This window comes from Schistocerca cancellata, chromosome 4 (assembly GCF_023864275.1).
Source record: "Schistocerca cancellata isolate TAMUIC-IGC-003103 chromosome 4, iqSchCanc2.1, whole genome shotgun sequence".
Lineage (NCBI taxonomy): Eukaryota > Metazoa > Arthropoda > Insecta > Orthoptera > Acrididae > Schistocerca > Schistocerca cancellata.
Window position 1 is genome coordinate 502,751,639 of NC_064629.1, and position 12,105 is coordinate 502,763,743.

Consider the following 12,105-nt stretch of genomic DNA (forward strand, 5'->3'; position numbering starts at 1 on the left):
CAGGAGTAACATAACAGCTGACATATTTTGCATATTTTCAGTCAATAATGCTATATGGAATAACATTCCGAGGTAACTCATCATTAAGAAAGAAAGTCTTCACTGCTAAGAAATGTGCCATAAGAATAATATTTGGTGTTCACCCACAATCATCTTGTAGACATCTGTTTAAGGAGTAGGGCACTCTGACAACTGATTCACAGTATATTTATTCCCTCATCAAGTTTGTTGTAAATAATCCACTACAGTACAAAATGAACAATGATTTACAAAATTACAGTACCAGAAGAAAGAATGAGATTCATTACTCCACATTAAGGTTGTCATTAGCACAAAAAGGGTGCACAATGTTGCAACAAAAATTTTTGATCACTTACCGAGTGATATAAAATGTCTGACAGACAGTAAAAATTTTTGAAAACAAACTGAGAAAGTTTCTCCTTGGCAACTCCTATTCTGTGGAAGAATTTCTATAGTAACATGTGAAATGTGGTGGGTAGGAATTACTAACTCACATCTGTATAAAAGATATAAAAAAGAAGCTGTTTAGAAATGTTGAGCATGTAACCATACTTACAAATTAATTTTTGAATGTAAAATGACTCATCCCACTTCATTATGGTGTATCATGCAAAATTATCCATGGAACATGAAACTAACTAACTAACAATTGTACATATACCATACCATATCAACAGTATACATTACATTTTCATCAACCAGAAATCCGGATTACTGAGAGCAAGATAAACAAGGTTCTTGCATACATAGGAAGATATTTTAGTGTGTGAATTAATTTATTCATGTATTACATGGCTGTCAAAATTAGAAATTCAAACTGAATTCACAATTTATAATTAAGTACATGAATGTAAGATGAATTCATTGGGTGAAGTATTCATTATTTTACAGATTTCATCTTCATACCAAAATGAATTTATTTTGTTCAGGCAACTATTAAGATACATTACATTTGTGAATCACAGGTCTGCAGAATAAAACCAACATTTACTCTTCACAAAACTATCATCGTAGGTACAACCATAGCAGTTTCAAAAGTAATACAAATGGAATAATATATGAAATTTCAAGTTACTGGAACTGGCAGATCCTTTCCTGAGAGGAAAAGGCAGTTGGGAAAGCAGAAAGACAAGGAGATAGTTTGGAATTGGTGTAAGAAATACAAAATAAGACATAAATCTTTGCTCAAAGGGATACCAATGCAGTAAAAATAAAATGAGTAACAAATAACTACAACACATGAGATTATACTGTTTTTGGAGGTTTCTATCCATTGACACTGGTTTGGCAGTTGCTATGTGTGCATTTGTCTTCCATTCTGCATGGAGATCACATAAACATTATGTCAGCACTTCTACTCCATCTGCTTTAATAAGTACAGTTTCTTCAAATTGAGCAGATCGTGCATGATCTACTGATACACATGTCCAACCATCTTCTAGGACACATGTTCCAACAGAGCCATTTGTAAGTGCAGGTTCAATTGTAAATGTCATTCCTGGAAGCATTACTCCACCAAAATCATTACCTGTAAAACAATCACAATATGAACAAATCAATTTACAGGAACTGTACAAAAGTCTGAAAATGGAAGTTACACATGAGTAGAGACATAAAAAACTGAAAACATAAAGTTTCTGGATCCAAATACCAGCACTATGCTGCTAAAGAAAACAATAATAGAAAATAGAAATAGCAAGGGTTGCAAGCACAAGCATAATCTATATCTACAAACATATTCAGCAAAACAACATATGATATATGGCAGAGGATACCTTGTACCACTACCAGTCACTCTCTTTCCTGTTCTGATAGCAAATGGAGCGAGGGAAAAATGACTGCCTATACACCTCCCTATGAACCTTAATTTCTCTTATCTTATCTTATCTTATCTTATCTTATCTTCAGGATCATTATGCAAAATTTACACTGGCAGCTATAGAGTCATTCTGCAGACAGCTTCAAATGCCAGTTCTCTAAATCTTCTCAAAAGTGTTCCACAAAAAGAATGTCATCTTCTCTCCAAGGTCTGCCACTTGAGTTCACGAAGCATCTCCATAATACTAGCATGTTGATCGAACCTACTAGTAACAAATCTAGCAGCCTGCCTCTGAATTACTTCAACGTCTTGTTTTAATCTGACCTGGTGGAGATCTCAAGAACTCTAGCAGTACTCAAGAGTGGGTCACACCAGTGTTCCATACATGGTCTCCTTTACAGATTAACCACACTATCATAAAATTTTCCCAATGAACCAAAGCTGACCATTCACATTCCCTATTACCATCCTTAAGCGCTTATTCAATTTATATCGCTCTGAAATGTTACGCCCAGATATTTAATCAACATGAATGCATCAAGCAGTTGCTGTATTTGAGCATTAAGAAATTTCTTTTCCTACTCACCTGCATTAACTTACATTTTTCTACATTTACAGCAAGTGACCATTCATCACACCAACTTGAAATTTTTTCTACGTCATCTTGTATCCTCCTACAGTTACTCAAGATGATATCTTCCCATACACCACTGTGCCACCAGAGAACAGCTACAGATTGCTGCTAACCCTGTACATCAACTCATTTACATCTATAGAAAATAATTGAAGTAATATATAAAGAAAGCAAGAGACTGAACTGTGGAATCCTGCTGTTACTGAATGCTGATGGGACAGAACTCTGATATGCACCTCTGTCTTCATAATGCTCTATACTCGGATAGAGAGAGCATATTACTTGTGGATCTGGTGCCTTCACCAACCACTACATTATGAAACAAGTCACTGCTGCCTGTGGCCATTGTAGCACCCACGCAAAAATAGAGTCAGAGAAGATATAAAATGTACCTCATTTTATTTTCATTGCCCAGAGTTCATTGGCTGTGGTGATGTAAGTACTTTGGTGAAGACGGTTTCTGAAGTGTCCACAATGCACATAGCTGTAAGTCCAAATCAGTCAGAAGTTCATTGTGTGGTCCCAGGTCTATCAACTGTTGCTGAAAAGAGCAGTATTCCAACAACTTCTTCGGCTATTAGGATCTTTCCTTGATTTGAAGAGAATTAACAAAAGTAACTATCTCGATGATGTGGAACTGTTCTACCCACAAAATTTTAAGAGCAATGCTATGATTCCCTTGGATAATCTATTAAGAAAAAGAAAGGAAGATTAAGGTTTAATGTTCCGTCAATGGTGAGTTCATAAGAGATCAAGCATAATCTGTTTCGGGAATGAAATCAGCCATGGCCTAGTCAAGGAACCATACCAATATTTATCTCAATCAATTCCAGGAAATCACAGTAAATCCATTATTAACGTGATGCAAAATGTCATGGTGAAGTTGACCATTATTACCAGGGGCAGAGTGGTAGGCATCTAACATGCCATACTGAACATCATTTTCAGTGGCTGTGCTGTAAACATTGGACAGAACAGAATTCAGCTCCCACCTCTAAAAGGGGATGAATAAAATATTTAATTTTTAGAAGCATTTAAGTGAGTGGTATTTGTGAGGAGAATGACTTCCACAGATATTTGCTAATATGTTACTCCTGCTGGAGAATTCCTCATCTTCCCCTGTATGATGGTTTGCAAGTTATTTCTTTAATGTCCACTCTACTTTCTTGTACAGAATTCAGCCTCCGTGTAAGAGGCCCATGCAGCTGTAGACTGGTACATGCAACTTATTATAACTGCTTACTAAGTATTTTCTAGAATCTGTCGAATAAAATGTGTTGTCTTTGAATGATACCTGCTTGGGGAACATTTTAATAGTTTCTCTTTTGAAAGAGTTTTGCATGCACAGGTAAATGGCATCAATTAAATCAATCTACTCTTATGTACCCAGCAGGTGGATAGCTAAGGAATCGGATGGTTGGTCTTTTAGTATGTAACAGTATATTGATATTAGAGTCAGTTCCAAACCCTATTAGTTTTAAACTATTCAAAAAATGTTTTGCACCAGCTATGTAGCTGAGAATGTCTGTGGGCTCACATTCAGGCGGAGCAGGGAATGAAAGACTAAGACTCATGAAACTAAGAAAAATCACCTTTGCTGTGAAATGAAAACAAAACAACAATCAGTATTAAATCACTCTGTTGTCTGAATGTTTACATCTAAACCTAAAACTGTGTCAGTCCATCCTGTTTACTGTAACATGCTTGGAACCTTTTTGTCACGCCATCCAGAAGGTGGCCAGGCAGTTGCTGCTAAAGCACATACTACTATTCAATGACAACCACTCTGAGGTTGACCAGCGTTTGAGTAAGGTTCCAACAATAATACACCGCAAGTTTCAATTGGGCCTGGTGCTGTGTGTCCTCAATTGGGTTCCTGCAAGCAGGTACCACAGGCCAATCCATTTCCTTGATTTCTGCTGCCTCCTCAAGGAAGATGTTCATGAGGTGGGTGCAGTGTGCTCATGCAGTATCACCTGGAAAGACAAACCCTTTGCTAAAATGTTGATGGTAGGACTGGACCATAAGTTGGATGATCCGGTTTTCATATTACACAGCCATCCAACTGCCCTTGATGGCACTGAGAGGCATTCACATCTATACATAATACCCGCCCAAAACATGACTGACCCCACCTCCCTGCCCGCATCTCGTGGTCGTGCGGTAGCGTTCTCGCTTCCCACGCCCGGGTTCCCGGGTTCGATTCCCGGCGGGGTCAGGGATTTTCTCTGCCTCGTGATGGCTGGGTGTTGTGTGCTGTCCTTAGGTTAGTTAGGTTTAAGTAGTTCTAAGTTCTAGGGGACTTATGACCAAAGTAGTTGAGTCCCATAGTGCTCAGAGCCATTTGAACCATTTGAACCCCACCTCCCTGCTGAACTTGAGGAAATGTGCATGCCTGAAGAGAGTCATTGATACCTGACTGCCTCTGGGTTCTTTTATCACAACTTTCTGGCATCAGAAAAAATCTGCATTCACCAATGAACAGAGCTTGAAGCCACTGATCCAGGTTTTAATCCAGATGTTCCCTCGTCCACCTTCTTTGTGCATCACTATGCTGGAGGGTTTGTACTGTTACTTGTAATGGATGTCTGGAGGACAAAATTACTACATGGAGATGGTTTAGTACTGTCTGACCAGACACAATATATCAGTAGATGAGACTATCCATGAGATGTTTTAATTGCAGCAGAAAGCAACATTAAATACCTTGGAGGTCCAAAATTAATTTTACTCTGATACTATAAGAACAAGAATAACTACAACAGGTAAACTTAGATTAAATAACCATCGTATTCAGGCACATACATTTTAGAGGATTATTATTATTATTATTATCTTTTTGACTTTTTTTTTTCTCAGATTTAAGTCTGGTTAAAAATGGAATGTGACGCGGACCTCGGTCAAGCGTGACTTCCTTGTAACTGTATGGTATATGTTATATTGCATTTAGGAACTTTCGGGTAATTGAACATGTATCAATAATTACAGATTTTTGTAGTTGTATATATATGTTTGGATGTAGCTGTATTGCATTGATGTACTGGTGAATATTGTGAGGTATGACTCCTGTAGTTGATAGTATAATTGGGATAATGTCGACTTTATCCTGATGCCACATGTCCTTGACTTCCTCAGCCAGTTGGATGTATTTTTCAATTTTTTCTCCTGTTTTCTTCTGTATATTTGTTGTGTTGGGTATGGATATTTCAATTAGTTGTGTTAATTTCTTCTTTTTATTGGTGAGTATGATGTCAGGTTTGTTATGTGTTGTTGTTTTATCTGTTATAATCGTTCTGTTCCAGTATAATTTGTATTCATCATTCTCCAGTACATTTTGTGGTGCATACTTGTATGGGGGAACGTGTTGTGTTATTAGTTTATGTTTTATGGCAAGTTGTTGATGTATTATTTTTGCTACATTGTCATGTCTTCTGGGGTATTCTGTATTTGCTAGTATTGTACATCCGCTTGTTATGTGATCTACTGTTTCTATTTGTTGTTTGCAAAGTCTGCATTTATCTGTTGTGGTATTGGGATCTTTAATAATATGCTTGCTGTAATATCTGGTGTTTATTGTTTGATCCTGTATTGCGATCATGAATCCTTCCGTCTCACTGTATATATTGCCGTTTCTTAGCCATGTGATGGATGCGTCTTGATCTATGTGTGGCTGTGTTAGATGATACGGGTGCTTGCCGTGTAGTGTTTTCTTTTTCCAATTTACTTTCTTTGTATCTGTTGATGTTATGTGATCTAAAGGGTTGTAGAAGTGGTTATGAAATTGCAATGGTGTAGCTGATGTATTTATATGAGTGATTGCTTTGTGTATTTTGCTAGTTTCTGCTCGTTCTAGAAAGAATTTTCTTAAATTGTCTACCTGTCCATAATGTAGGTTTTTTATATCTATAAATCCCCTTCCACCTTCCTTTCTGCTTAATGTGAATCTTTCTGTTGCTGAATGTATGTGATGTATTCTATATTTGTGGCATTGTGATCGTGTAAGTGTATTGAGTGCTTCTAGGTCTGTGTCACTCCATTTCACTACTCCAAATGAGTAGGTCAATACTGGTATAGCATAAGTATTTATAGCTTTTGTCTTGTTTCTTGCTGTCAATTCTGTTTTCAGTATTTTTGTTAGTCTTTGTTTATATTTTTGTTTTAGTTCTTCTTTAATATTTGTATTATCTATTCCTATTTTTTGTCTGTATCCTAGGTATTTATAGGCATCTGTTTTTTCCATCGCTTCTATGCAGTTGCTGTGATTATCCAATATGTAATCTTCTTGTTTAGTGTGTTTGCCCTTGACTATGCTATTTTTCTTACATTTGTCTGTTCCAAAAGACATATTTATATCATTGCTGAATACTTCTGTTATCTTTAGTAATTGGTTGAGTTGTTGATTTGTTGCTGCCAGTAGTTTTAGATCATCCATGTATAGCAAATGTGTGATTTTGTGTGGGTATGTTCCAGTAATATTGTATCCATAATTTGTATTATTTAGCATGTTGGATAGTGGGTTCAGAGCAAGACAGAACCAGAAAGGACTTAATGAGTCTCCTTGGTATATTCCACGCTTAATCTGTATTGGCTGTGATGTGATGTTATCTGAATTTGTTTGGATATTAAGTGTGGTTTTCCAATTTTTCATTACTGTGTTTAGAAACTGTATCAATTTAGGATCTACTTTGTATATCTCCAAAATCTGTAGTAACCATGAGTGGGGTACACTATCAAAGGCTTTTTGGTAATCAATGTATGCGTAGTGTAGGGACCTTTGTTTAGTTTTAGCTTGATATGTCACCTCTGTATCTATTATCAGTTGCTCTTTACATCCTCGTGCTCCTTTGCAGCAGCCTTTTTGTTCTTCATTTATAATTTTGTTCTGTGTTGTATGTGTCATTAATTTCTGTGTGATGACTGAAGTTAATATTTTGTATATTGTTGGTAGGCATGTTATGGGGCGATATTTAGCTGGGTTTGCTGTGTCTGCTTGATCTTTAGGTTTCAGATAGGTTATTCCATGTGCAAGTGTATCAGGGAATGTGTATGGGTCTGCAATGTAACTGTTAAATAATTTAGTTAGATGTGAATGTGTTGAGGTGAACTTCTTTAGCCAGTAATTTGCTATTTTATCATTTCCAGGGGCTTTCCAATTGTGTGTAGAATTAATTGCTCGGGTGACTTCATGTTGCAAAATTATCACTTCAGGCATTTGTGGTATCATCTTGTATGTGTCTGTTTCTGCTTGTATCCACCGTGCATGCCTGTTATGTTGTACCGGGTTTGACCATATGCTGCTCCAGAAGTGTTCCATGTCTGTTATGTTTGGTGGATTGTCTATTTTAATGTGTGTGTTATCCATTGTTTGGTAAAATCTCTTTTGGTTTGTGTTGAATGTTTGGTTTTGTTTCCTTCTATTTTCACTTTTTTTGTATCTTCTAAGTCGTTTGGCCAATGCTTGCAATTTCTGCTTTTTTTCATCTAATTGCTCTATTGCTTCTTGTTGTGAGATTTTACCTAACCTTTTTCGTTTTTTGTCTGATATTTCATTTCTTATAAATTGTGTTAACTGTCCGATGTCTTTTCTCAGTTTTTCTATTCTGATCTGTAACCTGTGTTGCCATGCTGGTTTTGTGGGTTTCTTCAGTGTGTTGGTTTGTTCTGATCTCTGCCTAGTGTGTATATTTAGTGTAGTGAGTGCTCCTATATAAACCAGTAGTTGTAACTCTTCCATAGTTGTGTTTTCATTTATTTTGTTGTGTATGATTGTGTTGATAGTTTTTATTGTTGTTTCGACTTGTGGGTTATTTGGCGGTCTATGCAATAATGGTCTAATGTCTGTATTTGTGTCTTTGTATTCTATATATGTCAGCTGAAATTTCTCTTCTATATCTAACACGTGTCTCTCTTCGTGTTCTATTTGTGCTTGTTCTGGTGGCTGTCTTAAGATTTCGTTTTCCTCTGATTGTTTAATTGATGCGTGTTGGTCTTTGTTTGTTTGCTCTGGGATGTTTGAGTCCATTACTGCATTTTCTTCTTCTTCTGATTGCACATTATTTTGTTCCAGTATTTGTTGTACTTGTTGTTTGATGTTTTCTAATTCTGACTGGGGTATCCTGTTATTTTTGATTATTACACGGATCTGATCAGCTAGTCGTTGTTCTGTTAAAAATTTTAATTCCGGGTATCTGGTAATAAATGTTGTGTATACTTGTGATCTGTATCCAGTTGTGTTGGTTCCTAGGTTTGTTGCTTGGTAATAACAGAACATGAGGTGTCGATTAACTTCATCTGACCATCTCATCCTCTGTCTTTGTTTTCCTTCTAGGGTGGTTGCAGGAAGCATATCCTGCAAAACACCTCTATTCGGATTTAAATCCTTTTCCAGTTGGCTAGCAGTGTCGTTACCATTGTGGGCGGGCATAGGGTTCAAGCGTCGTCCCCGACCATGACGGCACTTGTCCGAGGCTTCTTTAGTTCTGTCCTGAACCAAGTAATCACACTAAAAGGGGGGTTAGCCCTATTAGTGGTTTGTTCTTTTCGTCGCCTTTTACGACTGGCAGAACATACCGGAGGCCTATTCTTCTCATTATTATTATTATTATTATTATTATTATTTTGACAGTTTGTATTAAGATCCTTAGCACCCTTATTAAAATCTCATGGATTAACCCTGGTTAAATTTACTGAAAGGGGAAAAAGGAACATAACTTATACCAAAATAAAAAATATTCTTTGGAAAATATCCTTAAAATAAAGAAAAGAACTTGATGATCATGATGATGATGATGATGATGATGATGATGATATTAAAATACTACAATAGATGGTTGTAGCTGGCTTTTCAGATAAAGGAATGAGCCACACACAGCAATGCACTAAAACCTTCAGCCTAAGAGTTTAGGCTGGAGTCTGTGTATAAACCTGGCGGGAGTAGAGTGCGCAAACATTCAAAAAGCATACTCACAACAACCTGAGGTGACCACCAGCAGCAGCCTAGTCACTGCCCACCATCACCAGGTCCGCGCACACGTGTGTGTGTGTGTGTGTGTGTGTGTGTGTGTGTGTGTGTGTGTGTGTGTGTGTGTGTGCACGCGCGCGCGTGCGCGCGCAGCTCTACACCAGTGATGTCTGGTGTAGATAGTGTCATTATAAGGGCATGCACAGACCTCTACCCTTAGTTGTTAAATGTGCACGAGATTTGTGATGTGAACTACTTTCAGTGTATTTTTGTTCATGTCACTTTGTGCCCCAATAAACAGCATCTCTTTTATGGCTGTGTGTTTTTGTGTGATCCTGGTTAGAACACAAGTGATGACATTGAGGGTTGAATTCGGACAAGTTTCGGATTCAGTGGTTTTTCTGCCATTTGGCTCATCCATGGAGGCTTTACTCCAGTCAGTTCTGCACAACAGTTTCCTCATAGAGCCATGCTGAAACAATTGTTGGTTATCTTGACCCAGGCTCATCTGCTAGTTGTTCACCTACCTGTTGTAATGGTCGCCTAGTCGCAGATATTGCTAATTGCTATAATCGCACTATTTCACTCCCATTTACGGAGCTTGTTAGCACTTGATGTTAGGTTGGCGCCATTAAAATGCATTGTGTTGTGGTAATCGCTGCTACTTGCTGGATGGCTGCTGTGTCTTGATGCTGATGCTGGCTCTAAATCTGGTTGTTTTGGTGGCCATCTTAATTCCACTGTCCACCAAAGACCATGACACAACACAAAGTTGTACTTCCTTTACATGTTCTTTGCTTTGTTTATCCACCTCAAACAATAACACACAAACACACTTTACCAAAGTGACATTCCGAATGCCTCTCTCGACCCTTCTTGCTGCTTGTATTTATAACATTGTTAAAGAACTACTAAAAAGAGATATAGTTTATAAGTCACATGTACATCTGTTATCATAATTTGTGCAGAAAAGTTATTAATTTGCATCGAGTGACATAATTTAACATGTTATTAAAATGACAGACAGATTTGTTGACTTGACAGAATAATTTTTTGTTGCAAAAAGGCCGTTTTTTAGAAGTTTGTCAATTGACTTCTCTAATTTGCATAAATAAGTAAATAACATGAATTATTAAGAATTACATTGGTTTTCGTCTAAAATAGGATTGCTTATGTGAATACTGAGTGAAAACGCTCCTAGTGAACAAATAGGTTTCACTGGGTGATTTTTATTTAAGGAGATCCAAAATACCTAAGTTGGCCACTATTTTTCGTACCTCATATTAATTATTTAAGATGAACTTAGTGTTTTTACATGATGACATTTGCTGTATCAGTGATCAAGTGATATAAACTTTTGTGTGGGTCAGTTATTCAGTATAATTTAATGGGTTGACTGTTTATGGAGACATGTTATGCAATCATTGTTAACATACACAATAACTTTTCTATAATCATAAATACTCGTTAAACTGGTTGAATTTGGAGGGTATCGCATACTTCGGTACAGTAAAGCCTTTAATATGTTCCATTACAATACCCCCCTCGGGTAATATCATTTACAGAACGTTAATGATATTAGCTGACTAGGACAAATGTGTCAAATGGTTAAAATTTGGGAACGTACTACTTTAATATTTTTTTTTTTTTTTTTTTTTTTTTTACTATGCATAATGTGTATGTATACAATGACCGTTACACCATTTCAAAATGACTTTTTCCTGCAAATATTTTAGTTGTGTTGTTTCAAATGCACTTTGTGTTATGGCTCTCAGTATGACAGCATAATAAAAATATTTAGTAATATATGAAAGTAAAAAAAAAATGTTAATCTTTGCTCCCAGTGAGCCACATGGAAAATGATCAAAAACAGACACAAATATATCACATGCGACTTTAAGATATATAAAAAATATATGTAAATTATTTCAAAGTCAGTTCTCATTGAGTCACAGATTAATCAAGATAATAGAAGGAACATAAATGTATTACATAGGTGGACAGGTCATATGTCCATAGGAAAATATTGCAACTGTCTGCTCTTTTTGAGCCACATAAAAGAAATGAAAACAAAGAACATAATTATAAGTATGGACATGATATATAAATACAAACACTAGAGAAGTCACATGTATGAATATAATATGAATTTGAAAAAAAGGAAGAGTTTTTTAAATATTGTCTCCCATTGCGACACAGTCAAGATAGTACAAGAACATATGAATACCAAAATTGGACACTTAAATTGGTCACAACATAACACAAACATCAAACTTGGTGAACATCTGATTAGCTGTAGAAAATTGTACACAAATCTTATGCCTAAGAACACAATAGTCACAAAATGATGGGTCTTGCACAACAATTTTTACATTGTCTTTTATTTGGTGCAAGTATGTCCCATATTCAACAATACAAAAAGAAAGTAATAAATGTTTGTCACCTTCTTGCCCGTTGCAAGTAAAGAAGATGTCTCAAAAATTAATATTCAATAGTGACAATAAAAATATAAAAACATTCTCTCAGAGATCTGGAACTTGTCCATGGTCTGTAGGATGAGTGGTAGTTGCTATTTGACACACCCAGTAAAAATCTTTGCTGATAACATGCTTTATGGAAAATGGGTAACTAACTGTATTCAAACAGGGAAATGCGCTTAATCATGTTTAT

General features: G+C 36.4%; 1 protein-coding gene across 1 annotated transcript in view; it reads right to left on the reverse strand.

The window, feature by feature from the left end:
• Positions 1-248: 248 nt before the first annotated feature.
• Positions 249-12,105, reverse strand: part of LOC126184876 (methionine aminopeptidase 1D, mitochondrial) — a 136,637-nt gene continuing 124,780 nt past the window's right edge. Inside the window, exon 6 of the mRNA XM_049927501.1 lies at positions 249-1,549. Coding sequence (XP_049783458.1) covers positions 1,362-1,549 — 188 coding nt within the window. The 3' untranslated portion in view covers positions 249-1,361. The remainder of the gene's footprint in view (positions 1,550-12,105) is intronic.